At 41.8% G+C, this 19682-nt stretch overlaps 1 protein-coding gene across 5 annotated transcripts; it reads right to left on the bottom strand.

Moving 5' to 3' along the window:
- Positions 1-481: 481 nt before the first annotated feature.
- Positions 482-19682, bottom strand: MYL1 (myosin light chain 1). 5 transcript variants are annotated; one of them, XM_075027933.1, is made up of 7 exons: positions 19429-19681; positions 8197-8224; positions 4687-4830; positions 2860-3033; positions 2256-2333; positions 1685-1737; positions 482-806 (listed from the first exon to the last, which is right to left on the bottom strand). In XM_075027933.1, exons 1-6 carry the CDS (start codon positions 19546-19548, stop codon positions 1709-1711), a joined length of 573 nt encoding a protein of 190 aa, XP_074884034.1. In that variant the 5' UTR covers positions 19549-19681; the 3' UTR covers positions 482-806; positions 1685-1708. The 5 variants fall into 5 exon arrangements, with proteins under 5 accessions (XP_074884034.1, XP_074884035.1, XP_074884032.1 ...); XM_075027934.1 differs by lacking the exon at positions 8197-8224 and adding an exon at positions 8477-8501 and having other exon boundaries at positions 19429-19666; XM_075027931.1 differs by lacking the exon at positions 1685-1737 and having other exon boundaries at positions 19429-19682.

Below are 19682 nucleotides of genomic sequence, written 5' to 3'. Positions count from 1 at the left end.
GGTTGCTGATATTGCTGATTGCTTTTTGTACTTGTCCATAAAGCTATAAATACAGGCAGTAGCTAGGATCTCTTCCTAATAGTGCTGTGGACCTGCTTTTGCAGCATTACGAAGGAGATTTTGCTGGCAAGAGTGGCTCTGTGTGACCTGCTGCAGCAGGTCCACCGTGGCTGGTTTTGTGTCTTGCCTGGTGCGCCAGGGCAGGTGCCACATTGGGAGCTACTCTGACACCAGCTATCAGGTCTTCTCCCCAAAATGTTTAAGTGCTGATGTAGGTGGTAGTTCCCTAATTACTCCTTTCCCCCAGTCCCCAAAGAAAACACTTTTAATTTAGATTAAGTAGTGACCTCCTAGAGATGTCTTTTTTTTCATAAAACTTTATTTTGCGAAATACAATATACAGAGAAAATAAATTAAGTGCTGAGTACTACTTTGAGTGGGTTTGAACAGCTTTAGAGGAAAAAAAGACTTTATCGCCAAAAAGTGACCACAGGGATTTATTGATGCTTTATTTTTCCAAGAGATTACATTGTTTCAATGCAAACAACATGGAGAGAGATGCTTGGGATGCATGGATCCTGGATGGTAGCAGTTTATTCCATCTAGCTTGCCTTGGTGAGAGTTCAGGTTTTTTAAGTGAAAGTGTAGTGACCCAGAAGTGTTACCTATGGAAGCACTGATAAAAAGTGGTGGGGTTGGAGGCACATCATCCAGTTCCAAACAGTTTCCATGTTGATGGTGGCAGACTGAGCAAGAATTTCAGGCAAATCTGAAGTGCCATCTGGTCTTTCTGAATTTGACTTGTTCTGGGAAGGAATGGGAGAGTCGGACTTGAAGTCAATGTTGGCTGAAGAAACACTTGCAAAATTATGAACTGAGCCCTTTATTTCTATTTTGAAGTGTGTTTTTCATACAGGAGTTGGGAAACGTCTTACCTGGGATAGAATAACTAACGGCTCAAATAAGCCCACAAACCCATGATATTTTATGTTTGCATTTTAAAGACAGCTGTTGGGTTTTTCTTTGGACAAAGTAGCAGCATATCAAGGTTGCGGGGTTTTTTGCTGTTTTTTTACCTACTTGTAAGGGAATTGCTAAATGATTGGGTACTGTTGAAGCTCTCTTTTGACTATTGATCATGACTGTTAGAATGCTCTTTTTCAGATGGTTATTTTGTTTGAAGAGCTGTTCTCAGTAGTTCACACAAGTATTCAGGCTACTCTGTCTTTACGGAAATCTACAATTACCAGAAGGTGTTGCTTTGATTTCCTTTTTAAAAAAAAAAAACACAAAATCTTAACATGCTTATAGGATAAATGTCTCAGGCTGTCACTTGTCATACAAAATTAGAGCTTAAGCTATGCAAACAGAGATCTAGGGTGGTATTTAAGCCTGACCATTTCCATGCTTGTGAATAAACTGGGCATTTCTTTTCACAGTTTGGGTATGTTTGAAAAATTCACTAAACGTGGTTTCCAACCAGTTATAGAGCTGTGAATATGACCCAGGAATCTGCACTCCTGTTTTCTTTGCTCTTGGACAACAGTCTCATTCTGTTCTATTTGTATCATCAGGGAGATGTGGTGTCACATTGGTTTCGTAACCTGTATCTGGTCATGGGCATGTAGAAGCCTTTAAGAACAGCAAACAGACAAGGTTAAGTGTGCAAATGAGAAGAACGTACTGTTTGGTATCTGGGGAAGTCCACTTAGACAGACAAGATGTGCTTTACAAATGCTGTGGAAAAATACAGATACACTAGTTAGAAGGAGCAACAAATGTTACTTTGGGAAATACCTTTTAAAAATAACAGCTGTTCATTTGCTGATGGCATTAAAAACATATGTTCCTGATCAGATTTGACCCAACAGTGTGATAGAAAATTCTAAATGTTTAATGTACAAATAAATTCTCTTTCTGCTTAAGTGTGATAAGACTAAATATATGATGAACAGAGCACTTTGTCTAAGCATTAGCTATAGGATTGGTTCCAATTCCTGCAACTGCTCTACAGAAAGTCAGAGAGTCTAGAGGTCTGGTAGCCTTCCCTGGTGTGGCTGAATCTAGTATTTTGAGTGGTGTGACTGCAAGCTAAGCATATTGCAACAGCCGTTTTCATGCATAAGCCTTTCAACCTAACTCATCTGTAGCTTTGTCTAACTGATTTGCCTGAGAAGCTAAAAGGCAACTGCAGTGAAACTCTGCAAGAGAGAGAAGAAATGTAGGATGAGAGGGTGTTGAACTCTTGCACCTACCCTCATAGTTGATGCATCCGTTGGAGTCTTCCTGACCTTTCATGAGTTCCTCTACTTCCTCTTCTGTCATCTTCTCACCTGGAGAATGGAGAGAGCTTGGTTGATTCTTCCACAGACACACAACTGAGGCTGAACCCTACAGCTTTTCCAAAGGCTTTCCTTATTTTCTGAGGTAGTAACAAAAAGACCTATATACAAACTGAGCTTTATTAATTTTAACTTTCTTTAGAAGTTCTGCATGTGCATATATACACAGGGATTCTAGTATTCCTACAGAGTAAAGAAACTATGCAGCAAATCCTCTACCTTTGTCCATGTGCATTATGTCACTGAGGTGTACAGCCTCTTCTCTCTGTTACTCAGATAATAGGCACTCTTAATACCTAGTCTGAATTTAGAAGTAATAAACCAAAGCTTTTCCTTTGGGCTTTCTACTGAGTTTTGTATTTGCTTTCCTTATGGATTCCCAGTTAGGAAACTCAGAGTCTTTTCTGGCTTTGTAGCCTCCTACCTCTCCAAACTGGTTAGAATCTCTTTCCTCCCTCTTGCATGCCTTCAAACAGCAGCATTTTTAAAAGTGCTTGCAGAGATTATAATCACTTACCCAGAGTGGCCAGTACATGACGGAGTTCAGCCCCCATGACTGTGCCATTGCCTTCCTTGTCAAAGACACGCAGACCTTCAACAAAGTCTTCATAAGTACCCTGTTCCTTGTTGTTAGCCGCTGCTTGCAACATGGGCAGGAACTCTTCAAAAGTAATTTTCTTGGCATTCATCTCTGGAAAGAAAGCACCAGTTGCAACATCCTAGACACTTCTGTGTGTTTTGGGGGATATTTGCACTGAAATGTGGGAGAGCCTCCCACCTCATTTGCACACCTCTTTCTATCCTTTACTCTCGTCTTTGCCTTGGGATTTGGCAGTTCCTTTGCAGAATCTGGATTCTCTCTTATTGTGGGAGTTAGTTTTCACATCCATCTGATTTTTCACATCCTTGCTCCAGCCCTCTTTTCACATAATTTTATATGCTTATGTGCATGTTTTATTTTCTTTCAGAAATAAAACTTGCTGTATGAGTTGATTTTTGAAAAGATTTTGGGAGTGGGGGAACTACAGAATACAGTAAAACAGAAATCTTGAGCCCCAACAGTGGGAAAAGGTATCCAGCGTGGGATATTGTGACTTAAACAAGCCCCTGAGGTTGCTGACAGGTTACTGACCTCTTCAGGGTCTCTTGGATGTGGTAGTAAAGACTATTAGCAAAAGAATAAACTAATTCAAAATAGTAATGTCCAGTGGGGGTGGAGTCCAAATTTATTATTGACATGTTCAGTGTGGAGGTTTAAGGACTCACAAGCTTAGTACACCTAGTCCCTTTGTTCTCATGAGCCAGAAGTTGTAGTCCTCAGTGAGGCCTTCCCCAAATGTTTTTTGTTGGAGCAAAGCTGCCAAAAAAAAGATGTTTTTTCTTCTTTTTTCTTGGTTGTTTTTTTTTTTTTCCCCTCCTGGATCTTTGCAAAGAGCAGCCTTCATCTGAACAGTGATGAAATATAATAGATGGAAACATGCGAGAGATTTTTGAATATACAGTTGTTACAGAAACTATTTTACTACCCAGCTAGATCAAAATCACTGTCAGTTACTGCTGTAGTCACTTGAAGTACTCTCATGGTCTCACCTCTGTGTTAATAATCTGCTCAGTGCTTCCTGCTGATGCTAATGCTTAACTCAAGTCTTCTGATTTGTTCCTCAGAGCTGCCTTTACCAGGCCTGAGGGTTTGGATATAATTTAGCCCATCTTAATATAGTTCTGTATGACTGAAATCAGGGATCACCTGCAGCTAGATCCTTGTTAGAAGGAGATGGCTACTGTATTTACCATTTCTTTTATCTCTAAGAGGGGAGAAAAGGAAATAGAAACTGTTCGCTATAATAAATGGCTATCATATGCCTCAGCAAGCCCAGGCTTGTAGGAGCTTTGAGCATACCACCCCAGTCAGCAGAAATATACAGGTGGGTTTCCAGTCCCCCGGCATGTCTTGGCTTACGTAGAAGATCCTACACTGGAAGGACCTGAAGAGCTGAGTATCAGCTGTTAGAAATGGACTTGCAGCTCCTCAGCAAGGGCACAAATGGACTGTGAGCAGCAACGAGTGTGTGTTACACCTACACCAAGTTGACACCAAAATGGTCCCTACAGAGACTTCCCCATATCCTGAGGAGAAGGTTTTCCTCTTTCTGAGCACTGTATTCTCCATCACTGTCATCCTCTTCAAAAGGAACTGGAGAAATTCCCTGTATTGTTGCTGCAGAGTCCCCCTTGCTCTCCATCAGAGCAAGAGCTCCTCTCCCTCCTGCTGTGAATATTGATGTTGCCTAATTTCAGTTCCCCAGCCTCAAGAAGGGTCCATGAGAGACTGTGGGGTACTTACCCTCTTTGCTGGGGTTGCCCAGGATCTTGTTGATCTCGGCATTTGTAGGGTTCTGCCCCAGTGCCCGGATGATATCGCCAACCTGGCTCAGGGTGATCTTGGCATCACCAGTCCTGTCAAAGAGGAGGAAGGCCTCCTTGAAGTCTGCAAGGGAAGAGCAACAATTAAATTGAGCCAGGCAGCTCCCTATTGACAAGTTGTATTGACAAAGATGTGAGCCTCTTGTCTTCTGGCACTGTTCCACCAACTCTGGGGGGGTTAGCCAGGGGAATCTTTGGCCCACAATCACAAGAAAAACTTTTCCCCTCTGACATTTTGGTTTCACTATTTTTAAACTTTTATATTTACCTTTCATTGCTTTCCTGGCTCTAATAGCCTCCAATAGCTTTGTGATTGACCCCATAGCTATTTCAAGCATGGAGAAAGGTAAGCTTTCTTCAAACACTGCCATTCAATAACAGTTTTCTTTACATGACATAGCAGCAGAAGGTAAAAATATTGTTATCCACTCCACCTTATCTCACCAGAGGACTGGGAATCTTCTGTCAAAGTACCTAGCAGTGCAAAACATCTGCCTGCTTCAATGGGTCCTGCCTGCAATCCCAGCATCTCAACTACACAGTGTTAATGGGAAACTTGAAGGTGGATTTCAAATACTTCTACTTTTGTTTTCCCTTAAAGTTGCCTTACAATGGCATTTTTACCCATGTTTGTTCCCTCTCTTCTCTGCACTTTGCGGTCTGTCCCTGCTTCTTACAGATGCATGAATATCTGGCTTTTCCAGTGGTAGTACTTGTGTACTACCTTACTCCAGTGCCTTACTCCAGTGCATTTCCAGGGTGTACACTTAGAGACTGCTTCTTTCAGTGCTGCCAAGTGATGAACGTTCACTTATTTCCCCCTTGCTGCTGACCAAGGACTTTGGGTACAGACATTTCTCCTACAAAAATCAGCACAGATGGATGCCTTCATTCCACTGCCAGTCTTCATCTTCTGTTGCAAAGTTCCATGCTAATCATCTTGCTATATTTTTAAGGGGTTTTAGAGTATTTGTTGCAATGAATAAAGAAATGTGTTCTTAAAAAGGGGAGGAAGGGGCAAAAGTCAAGGGTCTAGCTAAAAAACCATCTTCAAACCTCACGTGTCAGGAGCATCTCGGACTGGCTGTTGATCTTTTCTGCACTGCGGTGTCTGACAATGCTGTGTTTTAGCTCCAAGTAAACCAAGTGAAATGTCTTTCCCTTGGCCGTGATGCACTTCCAGCAGCTAGATAGGCTTTGTGTTTCACAGCTTGTATAGGTGGAATATTCTTTGTGCCTTGGGGCAGATTTAGGAGTAACAAACCATATTTGAAATGATGTCTTCATTCATCTTGTGCTGGGGACATGTGACACGGAGGTATTTAGGTTCTTGGTTTAGTCATCCATACACCATCTTAGCGGAGTTGCTGGCAGCCAGTAAAACTGCTGATGCAAGATGTCAGCCTGCTAGGCTGTAATCTAATACATCTGAAACTAATCCTTTTACTGTCTGATGTGAGACACCTATAACCCTTTACTGCTAACCCTCTCTCCTTACAGCTTTTATTGCAGGGTATGAAATAAAGGCCTTCTAGACCTGTGTAGAGCTTCCCCTTACAATATATACCACCTTGATATCAGCTGCTGCTCTAGCAGCTGAGGTCGATAGAGCTGTAGTGATTTATACCATATGATCTGATCCCTCATCTGGTGCATTAAGGACATTTAGCCAGAGTGAGGTATAAAACTATGCCAGTTTGCTGTTAGCAGAGCCATCAGGAGAGTTTCTCTGTTTTGTAAATCCTATGAAGTTTTATGTTCACTGGGTTCTGAACACTGCTCCCCAGCTCAGACAAAAGGCCTGATTTTATTTTTTGTCTCTCAGGCATGCATTTCATTGCAATATATCTTTGCTCTGGGATTTTATTTTTGTTTTGTTGTTTGTTTGGGGGGGGGGGGGGTGTTGTTTGTTTGGTTTGGTTTTTTGTGGGGTTTTTTTGTTGTTTTTTTTTAAATATAGCTGGTCCCAGTTTATACCTCTGCTGGAATAAGCACATCTAAAATCCCTCTCTGAGGAGGCTACTGCCCCCAGGTGCATCAGCCTGGGTGGATGGAAATGGAAATAGTTACTGAGGGTGGGACATCTCTGTTCCTGGGAAATTCTCCCTCTCTCAAGTAGTTTTTAATTGCTCCGCTGCTTGGTTCAGTCATCACAGCATTATAGCAGCTGGATGATGTGGAATATGGAGGGAAGCTGAAAGAAATACTTTGCTTTGTTATACATGCCAGCAGCTTTGAATTGATGGCATTTTTCCATAAACTCTCCCAACCCTTTTGTAAAAGTTTTAGAATTAAAAAGTGAGGAAGAGTCCAAATTATTTTCTTTGTGACCAGGAGTGTTTGGATTGCAAGGAATGTTTCCAGTCTCACTTACTGCACTATACCTCTCCTTATTGCTTTGATGGTGTAACCCAGAGCAGGCTGGTGTTCACGAAGTTTAGGGCTCGCTCTCAAAACCTCCTTCTAGCTATTCCTTTCCCTCTGGATTTCTAGTAAATCCTTGTATCTTCCATTCTAAGTACTTTGTTCACAGTGAGAAGTCAACTATATTTGCTACTGAATTTTTGACATTTTTTTTAAGCTCAGAGTGAGAAGTCAACTATATTTGCTACTGAATTTTTGACATTTTTTTAAGCCTACGTTATTTAATATAGCCCAAATGCATCTCTTAGGATATTTAAAACACTCCAACTTAGACTTCCAGTGCTTCAATGGGGATTTTGTTCATGTCAGAATTTTTAATCTCATCTTTCTAGCAGATTGAAAAAAAAATGTAGAACTTGCTGGTGGCTTGTGAAGCAGAGAACACAGCAAGATGCTCAAGAATTGCAACATATCCAGACTATTGTGTTTATAAGCAATAGTTTATACAAGTCACTTATTTGCTATTTCCATGCTTCATGAATGCATTTACAATAAAACAGCCTTTGTTCCTCCCCTTCCACAACACCTCCTGGCAAAATGACATGTCTGCCTCTTGCATTTTCTGTTCATGTAAAATTGCAACATCACTGCAGCTAGGTTAAATTTTCAGCCCACTCCCTCCTTGTGTTGTCTTTCATCTGCCTATTTCCTCTATGACTTTCAAATGCAAGACCTGTTTTCAGCATCCTTGTGAATAGCCAGTGCAGGAGCACAACTGAAAAATGTTCAGTAGGTAGAGCTGGTAACACCAGAGTATTTCCTCTTCATACCATGGCATAAACATTTTAGCTTGGGCAGCACATAAGCACCCAGATAAATTACATGTAAATCTATGGTTAGATTCTTGTCCAGCATAAGTCAGCACTGCTCCTCTGAAGTCAAGAGTGTGGTGGTTTATACCACCTGAAGTCGTAGCTCATCTTTTCGTAAAGATTAAAGTTCTGAGCCTGTAGCTCCTCTGTGAACCCATGTACATGTAAAACACATTGACTCTCTTGTAACTTACCATCCTGTTGCTCCTTGGAGAACTCGATCTGTTGGAATGAAATCAATCACAAAAAATAGCTTAGGAGGGGGGGGGGGCTGGGGGAGAACCTGTTTGTTTTCTAAAGCATCCAGCTCAATCCATGAGTCATTTTCCAAAACAGCAAAAATGTGGCCTGTCAGATGTGCAGAAGTAATGCAGATAGCAAAAGAGCTGTTAAGACTAGTGAATATTTAGTATTTGGTAGCCATTATGTTGCCCCTCCTGCCCCCTGTTAAAATTTAACTTTTATTTAACTTACCATTGATTTGGTCAGGAGTGAAGGACTGCAGTTGGGAAGAAAAAGAGAGAGAAAAGAGAACTAGTACTGCTGGAAATGCACTGAGAAAGCAAATAGCACAAAGTAGCTGAGTGCTCTCACATCTGTCATGCCTTATGTAATTAGGCTATAGCAACCTAAACTAGCAACTTCCCGTGTAAAAATCCATCACCAGGTCTATTCTTAAAGATTCCATTAAAATCTGCATCCCAGGGAAAGCCAGGGTTGTGGCTAGAAGCAATAAAAATCTAAAGTCTCTTAACTAACAAAGAAGTCGATGTACCATCAGGTCATTTATTGTTTTAGTATAGACCCGTTTTATTAAGACCATTTGAAGTAATATTCCTTAACAAGCCGCTTTTTTTACATTAACATAGAAATTAAACCAATCCCTTAACGTTTGTATTTCAAATTAGTTTTCGACAGTACATTGTTTCATAAAGTAATAAACTATGATCTTCTCTTACGTGAAAGTATTACTATTTTCCTTTGCCACTTTTGCAGGTTGCATCCAATTTAAAAAAAAATGCTTAGCAGACAGCACTAGTGAATTGTAACCTTTCTGTCTGAAACTACAGGAGCTGCACATCTGCCTGGTGCAGAACTTGAGGCTAACTGGAGAAACTCGCATAGTCCTTTAGGTTTAAGGAGGAAAGCCAAGCAAACATAAACTGTCTTCTGGACTGTCCTCCCCCCCCCCCCCCCCCGCCCCGAACTAACTTGAGCGAGAAGTCTGATTTACTTTAAAATACACTGGCTGGCTGCTAACCACTAGCTTTCCAGTGGACCCACCATGATTGAGAGTTGGAAAAGCAGAGCAGCAGACGGGCAGGAGGGATTAGCTGAGAGGTCTCAAGAGTGGTCCTGCTTTCCTGGCCTTTCTTCCCCTTATTTATCCAGTGGTGCTGACGGCATTGCCTGGATTAGGTGTCAGAAGGAAGTGGTCCCTCCCCTTGATGAGTTCTTTAGCTTTCTTAGGGCAAAGTGACAGGAGGCTCCATGTCTTGATTGACATCTTATGATGGCTATTTTTAGGAGGCTGGAGAGGGGCAGGGAGTGGCAAGCAGTAAGTTTGATTCATGTCAGCACTTTCTGGGTCTGTACCATCAAGAGGAGATATTCCTTGTCCAGACCTACCAAGACTTCCTTATATGGAAGGACTCTATTTCTCCAATAAGCTATAAAGTCAAAGAGCAAGGAACATTGAGGGTGAGAGGTGCCACATGTTTGCCCAGCTGGCTGCTTTTACAGGTGGCTTGCAAGGTCTGTTAGATGCAGCTGGATGGTCTTTGTACCTTTGCTGAGCTTTGCTCAACCCCTTATAAAGATAATATAGTGCTCAATGTTAGATGAGTGGTGCTGCTGCTTGTCTGCTCAGGGCACTGGCATGCCAGCTTCAGAGCTCACTGGTGTGGTGAGAGGGGATGCTGCTGAGGTTTTTGTGATGTGGAGGCAAGGGAGAAGCCATGATAGAAGCTAAGACCTGCCAAAGGGTTTTGTGAACCAGAAGGATGGCTGTTCATGGTGGGGGAGAGGGGTACTTGCTTTTTGGGTTGCAGGGCAGAGGGGTCATGGTGGGACTACAAGTGGGGAGTTTCTAGGTAGGTTGCAGGAGGTAGAGGCTGCCGCTTCTTCAGTAGCAAAGATCTAGTCCCACCACGTAGCATCCTCTGAGCCCAGGTCAAATCTCCAAATCGATGCTGTGAGACATTGTTAAAGGATTAGAAAACTTTGCTCCAAACTTCTTGGTTTCCCTATCACCTCAGCTGGGTCAAGAGTGTCATGGAGCCAGGGTGGGAATGGTTGTGTGGCAACAACGGACTTCCTGTTGCAAACTCAAATCCCCTCTCTAATTTCTGTTGATTTCCTTTGCTGAGCGTTCACTGCTCCTGGTTTTCTAATGACAAAATGTGATTAGTGAGGGAAATTTTCTCCTGTAGCTTGCTTAGCTACCCTGAAGATAAGCATAACCTTTGTGAATCTCTTTTTGGTATATTCAGGGCTCTGAAAGAAAGAATCAAATCCAAGCAGACTTAACGTTACCTTTTTTTTCTAAACCAAACAATCAAAATAGATCAAAATATTTGGTTGGATTTGAGACATTAACCTCCTACCTCCTATTTTAAAAACTAAAGATACAACTGCAAAGAATTTTCTAAGCTTTTTTTCAATTTTAGCTGGAAAACATTATCTCCAAACAGATTATTTGCATTTTTGGAGAAATATCTGGAAAATATACTAAGTATGAAAAATGCTCCACTGCCAATCCTTCACTTTTGTTTTTTCTGCTATTTGTAATTTATTAGCCTGTGGGAACATAGATGTATTGAAGGCAAAGTGTAGCCATGATCAAATGTGGTTGCATAGAAAAGGGGGTTGATGCTTTTGTCTGAATTAGCTAACATAGGTTTAGCACAGCGCAGACCCCCTGATTAATACTGTCTGGGGCTGGAACTCAGGCAGTGAGAAAGCTAATATAGATCTTGGCCATCAGTCCCAATGCATTAATAGCTGAGCTTTCTAAAGACTTTGGCAGAGCTGAAATGTTGCCTGGGTCAATGCAGTGTTGCCTTTTGTGGAATTTTCCTTCTGCCCTTAGCCTCTTGCTCTCCAGTGCTGGCAACTGGGAAATGTTCCCCTGAAAACAAGATTTAAAAAAAATAAAAAAAATAAAAAAATAAATGAAAACTTAGATTAATTTTCTTGAACATTTTTTCTTATTTCCAGGTAAGCTTTATGGTTGGCTACAATAAAACTCATCCCCAAAGACTTTAGATGCCAAGCAGAAAATATTTGGGGTGCATTTTTCTTAGGCATAGAAAACTGATACCTGATATCTGGCTTGAATGGGCTATCAAATGTGTATAAATTGAGAGTGGTCTACATATAAACTGATTGATCTTTTGACCATATGAGACTTTGGCTCAGAATTTAGATGATGAAATACTAGCGTACCACATCAGCCCTTCATTTTATTACTGATTCTTGAATGAAAGCTCACTAGACAGAGTTTTGCTGGGGATAAATATTCTAGCATGGGCATGTTGCATTCACTTGAATTAAGAATCCCCCTGCTTTAAGCCAATAGGGTCTGCTGGGGTCTTAAAATGCTACTTGCTTTGAGTAAGGGCCCCTACAAATGGCCTTGGTATAGAAAATATTTTAAACACTCCTTAAAGGAAATTAAAGGTAAGATTTCTGATTCTGTAAGGAGCTTTCATAAACTTCAGAAGGTAGAAAGAAGTATTTTGCAGTGATCTGAGCTTTGTTCTGATCCTGGCAGTGTTCTCTGCATTGTCAGAGGACATGATGAGTCTCAGGGCTTTAGGGAAGATGTTGACATTTCAGGGAGTTTGGTTTTAAAAAAAAATGAATGTCCCCCCTACCCTCATCCCCCGTCAGCAGAAGTAATGAAAGGTTGAAGGAATTCCAACACATGGAAGCACCAGAAGGACCTGGATTTCTCTAACTTGGGTTAGCCCTTATTCATGGACAAAGTTATTATCCAGAAGGTTATCTGTGCCAAAGAAGAAAGTGGTGTGTTTTGGGGTTTTTTTGTTTGTTTGTTTTGTTTTTAAGATTAAGGCTTTTCCCTGTATAGTTTGTGACCACCTGCTAGTTATCTTGTTGCTAGATACAGCCATTTTGGCCACATCCCAGTTATATAGGGTGGGGTGGATAGGTTTGTACGTAACTCTTTATGACCAGCTAAGCAGAAGACCTAATCCACACAAATCTTTATTTCCAAATCATTACCAAAGTTCCTAATTACCCAACATATCACTGGTTCGTGGGCCTTAGTGCCCCAACCTTTGCAACATGGTGCTGTGCTCACCTATTTAGGCTAGTGGGCACTGGAGCTGAGTATAGCTGTGCTGAGTGACAGTCTCTTTGTGCTCACTGTAAATGTTTAAATTTACCCTGGACAGGGTGAAAAGCCCTGGGAAAAGATGCTGCTGGGAGTTAAAGCATTCAGCTGCTACATCTGCTTGTTACCCTTGGGGTGAATTACAGAGAAGGGAATCATTTTAGGATTTTATTAGAGAGTCACCAGATATTTCAAGGTACTGTCCCTGTAGAAGACTGAGAACATATCACATGTCTTGGAAAATCAGAGGGGAGAAAATTGGAGAGTCCCCTAGGATACTCATTGTATATTTAGCCTTCTATTCAGGACTAGAGGGATTTTTTTGATTTTATTTTTGGGTGGAGATGAGCTAGGATTGAGCCTACAGCAGTTCATATGATATCTGCTCACCATTAATGCCTGCTCCTTGATTAATACAGCTGGACATATTTTCTAGTAGACATCACAGAGTGCGGGATTACACAGCTCTCAAACCCCTCTGAAAAGAAGGCTGTCATTCTCCCATCCCTCACCCTGGTTCGATAGCTTATGCGATCGATGCCACAGATTTTAGAGAGGCTACTTCTCAAGTAAGAATCAACAGCCTGATGGATTTAGCCTCATGTCTTTTATGAGGCAGAGAAACATTAGGAGCAGATGAGCTCTTGAGAAAAAGAGCTCTGTTCTGAGAACAGAGCTGCCTGGAAATACAGTTGAAGAAGGAATAAAAACAACCACTATTAATATAGGAGAGAAATTGTATGTGTGAGATACCATGAGGTTTGGAAGAACAGTTCAAAATCTCTTTGAGTTTAATGGACTGAACTGCAGATTAATTTGATATTTTTTTCCTGTGTAACTTTACAGTGTGTTTACTTTTAAAGCTTTAAACTTCACAGTTGCTTTGCAGTTGTGCAAAAACTCTTGGATGAACCTTGCCCATTAATTAATGTGCCCTTCTGAAATGTCTGGGAGTGAAATGTGCTCTAGCTGCACTGTTGATTGTACCATTTTGAACAGATTTCATTAGCTTCATGGGGAGAAGTGTGTTCAGTTTTGCTCATTTGTAAAAGTGTCCCTTTTCTAACTGCATTTAGTTTTCTGTGAATGTGTATAATCGAGAGGATGTGTGAGGAAATGTGAGGCTCTGGAGCCCTGCTCACGGAGGGATTTGTTGTTTTAACATGCCTCCCAGCGGCAGTGTTAGAGTATTAACATTATTTAAACTATTGCTACTTGACATTTAAGTGCTGTGCAGTAAACCAGCCAGTTGAAAGTGCTTTTTGGCAATGGGTTTAAGATGTAATAAAGCCTCAGTGAAGCGGGGGCAAATTTCCAGCTTGGTTGTTTCATATCTCCTTACAGACAACTTCTTTCTTTACTTGTCATTGGCTAAATTAGTCACCTTCTTCTTCCCTTATGCAAGATAAACTCAAATATCTTATTACTATTTGTTACAATCTCTCTGTGCCACACAACCACTGTTAACACTTGAAATTAATCTGTGAGCTCTTTCCACTGTTTCTACCGAAGTTTGTCACTCCCCAGAACCTCCAAAGGCTATAGGTATATTTTTAAATGCTGCCAAAGCTGTGAGTTACTAAGAATGGATGTTGTAAAAATAACGAACATTGTTTTCCAAATAATTTTTCAGGTTAGCAGACATAAGAAAAAATGTCTACTAATATATGGACAGTCCCTGCTTTTGAGTGACTCCTTGCTTAGCAGCACTTTAGGAAGAAAAGGAGGCAAAGTTCTTCTGAAAACTATGTAAAGAAAACTAAGTCATGGCTTTTCTGTTTGCTTTTCCTTCTGGTTTTCAGCAGTATCCTGAAGGGATGTCTTGGTATGTAGCTGAGTCTGATGTCCAAGTTACCTGTCCTGGGACACCTTTATGCCATGCCTTGCCCATGCAGTAATTTAGCAACTGCCACCAATGTGGGTCTGGTATCAGTGGTGGGGTTGACAGGGGCGAGGGATTTGTCTGGGGCTGCTTTGCTTGGGGGCAGATCCCAAAGGTTGCCGTATCTCAGTGGTCAAAGCGGTAGCAGGAAGCTGGTCTGGATGGCATCAGATAGGCACCTTTACATCTCTTAAGGCTAAGTCATATTTGCGCTTGTCCACTTCCTACCTGAAAAGGCACTTGGGACTGGTGACCTTGTCCAACAGGCATATGAGTCCTAGGGAATGTTTCTGGAGTCGTTGCTGGAGCTGGATCAGGCATAATCTGAAGACCAAAATTTCAGGCAAAAACCTGCCAGTTCCTAAGAAAGCCCTTAGCACTATGAGCAAAGTTACTGTTAACATTCCTGTTCTCACTCCATAGCTTCACATGGAGTTTGTCTGTAGCATAATAGCTCTCTGAGCGCTTCAGCTGACTTTTGCAGTCCTGCTTGCCCTCCAGCCCAGAAGCTTTCTGTCAGTGCATTTTAGCAAGTCTTTCTCTCTCTGGTTATATCCAATGCAATGTCTGTTCAGAAATGACCTACTTGAGTAGTGAATGCAATAAGAATTAAGGACACTTGGAGAAACATTTTTTACTGCCTTAAGAGCTCTGTATTTAAAAACAAATGATCACACAGGTTTGCTTCCATGCAGCAGGCTTTGTCATGCATCACACAGTTACATAAGGCCTTAGCAAGTCTACTAGTTGATAGCTTTTAATTGTTTTTCCCCTGAAGATGTAGGTAGCTTATCTACAACTGGGCATGGCATAATTGATGTCCTGAGATTTCAGTCTTGAAAACACCACCATGGGAAGCCTTGTGTACCAAATGAACTTACGCCATGGATACTTGCAAGAACCCAACCTCTGTCTCTGCTCAAGAGAGGATACTCAGGTGTATCCTCAAAGTAAAGGGCCTGGTGTGACACCAGATCAGGGTGCAACATGCTCACTTCACCATCGGCAGAGCAAAAGCTTATGAAGCACTGCACTCAGCATCTTCAGCACCCAGACCCCAAAACATTGCAGTCAATGCTATGAGCCTGGGCTCAGTCTAAGGACTGGTGGTGTGTACTAGGAAGGCCCCTAAGATTTCCAGTAAAAACCCAATACGCTTTTCCTGTTGGTGATAGGGTCTGACTTAAACCTTTTTGGGCAATATGAAGTTTATCCTTTTCCCACTGCCTCAGTTGCAAAACCAAGTGTGAGACATCTTCATCATTGTCTCATCCCAGTTGTTGATAGGGTCTGACTTAAACCTTTTTGGGCAATATGAAGTTTATCCTTTTCCCACTGCCTCAGTTGCAAAACCAAGTGTGAGACATCTTCATCATTGTCTCATCCCAGCTGTTGCAGACATAGACCCATAGTAGTGCTGTTTGTCAACTCAGTGTTTCTTCTCACTCAGGCTTGTGTGGGAGAAGGAAGCTGACAAAACAGATAAGCTATCTTTTGGGGATTGACCTTGGCCACAGTTTTAACTACAGAATTCTTGGGGGTCTCTTAAGAAAATGACTCATGTGGTCATTTTGCTCTTAATCATGGTTGGTTCCTGGTATTAACTCTCAGATGCATCCCTCACCCTGTTCTTCTCAGTTATGATTCAATCTTTAACCTTTGTACCTATTGTTCAAATCCAGGCCATGCTAGTAATAAGGAAAACTGGAAATATAAATTTGGTCTGGAAAGGATGGTACAAAGCAGATTGAGTTTTATGCTGCTTCCTGAGTAGGGGGAAAAGGGTCTTTACATTTCCATTTAAAAACAAATTCTTCCTCTCTGCCTAGACTCTCTTCCTGTGGTGGTTGTACTGTAACTTAAGGTGAGCGGAGAAAGGCCTGAGTTCAGCCATTTGTGTCTTTAGCAGCTAGGTATTCCTGTTACTCACTTTTACAGTAAAAAATAGAAAATCCCATACCAGCTGCTATTAGTACTAGCAAATCACCAAATATTTGCTTTAATTGGGTTAAAGTGGGGAAAAAAAGAACAAAAGAGGGTGAAAGGCCTGTCACAACTTCTAATGGTGACAGGCAATTTTGAGGTGCCTGCATTTGCAAGAACCCAGCTTGAGAACTCTTGGAGGGGGGGCACCTAACTTTCAGTGTGTACCCCAAAAGGCTCAGAAAACCTGGTTCTCTGAAGATGGGCCAAGCAGGGCATCTGAGGGGAGGGGTACCACCAAAAGAATCACTACCCATGTTTGTAAACCACCTTCTTATTTGTTTTGGAGAATATTATGATCTCTGATGCCAATTTAAAATGAAGTGCACTGCCAAATGTGGCTTATTTGGCTGCTGTAAACCCTTATTAGGCATCTCTACCCTTACCCACTCCAGCTGTAACAGTTAGAAGGGGCTTGGATGTCTCTTTATAAAAGCTAACAAAGCCTTTCTGTGTGTTTGCCTGCTGTGTGGCTCCCTAAATCATCATGGTGCTGCAGCCTGGCATTCCAGTTGCCTCTCATTAGTAGCAAGCTCTGGCATAACTGCTAATTCCCCTGAGGAGTGGAGGGGAGCCCACTTGATGCCATTGTTCAAAGTGCTTTGACTTTGACTGGAGGCTTTGACTCCACGCCTGGTAAATCAGTGCAAAGAGACCCAGGATAGGATCATTCGCTGAGTCCTGGTCAAAAGCTTAGTTCTAAGTACTCCCTGGCTCCAAAGTTTTGCTGGAAATGGTGCTGTGCCTTTTCCTATGCTGAGACTTTGGTGGCTGAATGGAAGGATTCAGGATCAATGCTGATTAAGGGACTGGGCTAAGACTCAGAAAAGTTTGATTCCTGACTCTGCCACATCTCCCAGGCAAATCACTTAGAAGAAGACATTGTTTCCCTTCACTGCCTGAGCTCTGAGAGGGTGAAAAAGGATGGCCCAGCATGGCTGGTTGGGACCTTGGGAGCTTGTCCAGTCCCTGCCCCTGCTCCAAGGCAGGGTGAAAGGCACCACGGTTGTTCCTGGTGCCTTCTCGAAGAGCCCAGCGCTGGAGGTCCACAGTCTGCCTGGACAACCCTTGACTGATGTGGGCTCTCAGGTGAGAGGGGAAGATCAGGGATAGAGGGGATGTGTCACCCTCACAGGCAGTGTGGGTTTCTGCATCACATTGCAGCCATGGCTGTGTGGTTGGGTAGACTCCCCTGCTGGGGGTGGGGGGTGGCTCTGTCCACCCTTGCAGTACCTTTGAGGCACCCTGTTCCTTGCCTGGTAAGGGCATGATGAAGAGCAGAGGAGATGCTTGTAGGAAGATAAATGTTAGTGGTAAGCATGCAGGGCACGGGGCTGTGCCACCCATTGCATTGCAGGGTAGTCCTGTAACCTCCATCACACTGCTCATATCTTCACTTATTTGCAAATAGGAATAGTAATGTTTATGTGCTGCTGTTAGTGTTAAAAGAATAGTTTTGTCTTACTAGCCCATCCCCCCCCCCCTTCAAAGAGGAAAATATTTTGTCTGATCTTATCTTTCAAAAGAAAGATAATTAGGGAGACGATCTTCTTTTATCAGTCTTGAATATGACAAAATCTGGAGCATCCTCTCTGTGCTACCAGTATGTATTTCCTGCCATGCAGAGATGCCTCAGACTGCAGCCTGCCATTTTTTATCTGATAATATACTATTAAGTCTATTTATGTAAAGACAGATTAGCTAGGATCACTGGACTTTAAAATTCTATTTTCTGCTAATGAGCTGGATATAGAAAGCTATCAAATCATATTAAATTATTTAGTAGGAAATCTAGCTTGTGTTCCCCTTCGTCTCTGGAGATGAGTGAAATATGAGGTCTAATCTAATTTTCAGACAGTATTCTCAAAAACAGTGGGCTTTTAATGTAGCCTTTACTATGATCACTCAAAGAATTTCAAAATACCTTCTTCTCTTGTTCTTTTGCTTTGCCAGTGGGTTCAGCTTCAGTCTTATGAGAAGCTACATACTGTTTCAGAAAAATACTGATTACTGATTGTGAAAATTAAAGTAAATGTCAAGAAATTTCACTAAATGGGTCATGATCTTGGGACTATATGTATTAAGATACCTGAAACAGAATTCATCATGAGATGAAAATGAGTAGGTCGTATTAGGAGCCTTTGTACTCCTTTTCTCCATAATAGGCACAATTTCTTATGTAGAATTTAGCAAATTGGTCCTGGGACCAATCAGCTTGTCAGGTAGGTGGAGAATAAGTATTTATAGTCCTACCCAGAGAAATCGGTCTGTCTCATCATCTCTTTAACCGCTTAACCTCCCTCTCCTTTTTCCTAAGTAAAGAATTTCCCAACGTGGAGGAGTTTTCTTCAAAGGGTCAAGGCAACAATCAGTGATGTTGGTTGGCATGCAAAGTCTAAAGACAGTAAGAGATCAAATAGAAGTGCAGTCAGAGGGAAACCTCCGAAAGACCCTTCCCCTTTGTTGCTTTCAATTTGCAGCACATTGCAAATTCTAAGCAAATATGTTAAGGTGAGAGGAAGTAACTTGAAATGCTTCCCTCCATGGCTTTCCAGCTCATGGTGTCTATCAATGTTTTTTCTACAATGCAAATGAAAATAAAATAGATGAAACTGCCAAATCATTCTTTTCTTTTTTTTTTAATTTAAGCTGTTTTGTTTTGTTTCTGCTTTTAAAGATAAGCAGTGCTGATCTCAAAACACATGACCAAAGGGTCATCAGGTGGTTGCAAAAATTTAGAAAGGAATTTGAGGGAAAATTGCAAAATAAGGTTTGGTTTTAGTACAACACTATGGGAAAACATTGCATTTCAAGTTTCAGTAACCCTTTCCTGTCCTCATGCACCTACTTTAGGGATTTGGGGGGGTTGTTTTTTTCTTTTAAATCTAGCTTTACCAAACAGGTCAGACTGATACTGATTTGGTAAAAAGTTCTGAGGGGAACACTCCAAAATACTTTTGAAATCACCAGGCTTCAGTCTTTTGTTAAATCATGCACCATGCCTTACATTCCTCCAGCTATTAAAACAATCAAAAGCTCAGGCAGGTCAACAAATCCATCAACTGAGGTTACTCGTTCATTTCACTGCAGTCCCCAAACTGGAACCAAACACACACAACGTTTCACTGCAGGTCTCAGCCAGGACTCTGCTAACTTTGGGAGTGCTTTGGGTCTGCAATCAGCACACGTTCATCCGTTTACCTTGATGCTCTTGAGATCAATTGCAGGTTCTTTGGGTTTAGCTGGTGCGGGTGCTGGTGCTGGCGCGGGTGCTGGTGCTGCGGCTGCCGCTGGCTTCTTTACATCCTTCTTTGGTGCCATTTTGTGTTGCTTAAACTTGAAAGTAAAGGTGCTCCCCTAAAAAACCTCAAACCCGCCCCCCCAAAACCCTTAAAAGTGATTCCCAGGAGAGGAGCAGTTGTCAGAATGAGCTATAGCCTATGCCCTGGAGGTGG

This window comes from Buteo buteo, chromosome 5, assembly GCF_964188355.1.
Source record: "Buteo buteo chromosome 5, bButBut1.hap1.1, whole genome shotgun sequence".
Taxonomy (NCBI): Eukaryota; Metazoa; Chordata; class Aves; order Accipitriformes; family Accipitridae; genus Buteo; species Buteo buteo.
The sequence above is the reverse complement of the archived record's forward strand: the minus strand, read 5'-3'. Positions and strand labels throughout refer to the sequence as shown.

Excerpts from the sequence above, each read along its gene's own strand:
- MYL1 (XM_075027931.1), bottom strand. The coding sequence starts at position 19,548 with ATGGCACCAAAGAAGGATGTAAAGAAGCCAGCGGCAGCCGCAGCACCA. Across the intron at positions 4,831-8,196 it reads CTCCAAGGAGCAACAGGATG|ACTTCAAGGAGGCCTTCCTC; the intron begins GTAAGTTACAAG and ends CTTCCCTTGCAG. Across the intron at positions 807-2,255 it reads CGGATGCATCAACTATGAGG|AACAAGTCAAATTCAGAAAG; the intron begins GTAGGTGCAAGA and ends ATTCCTTCCCAG.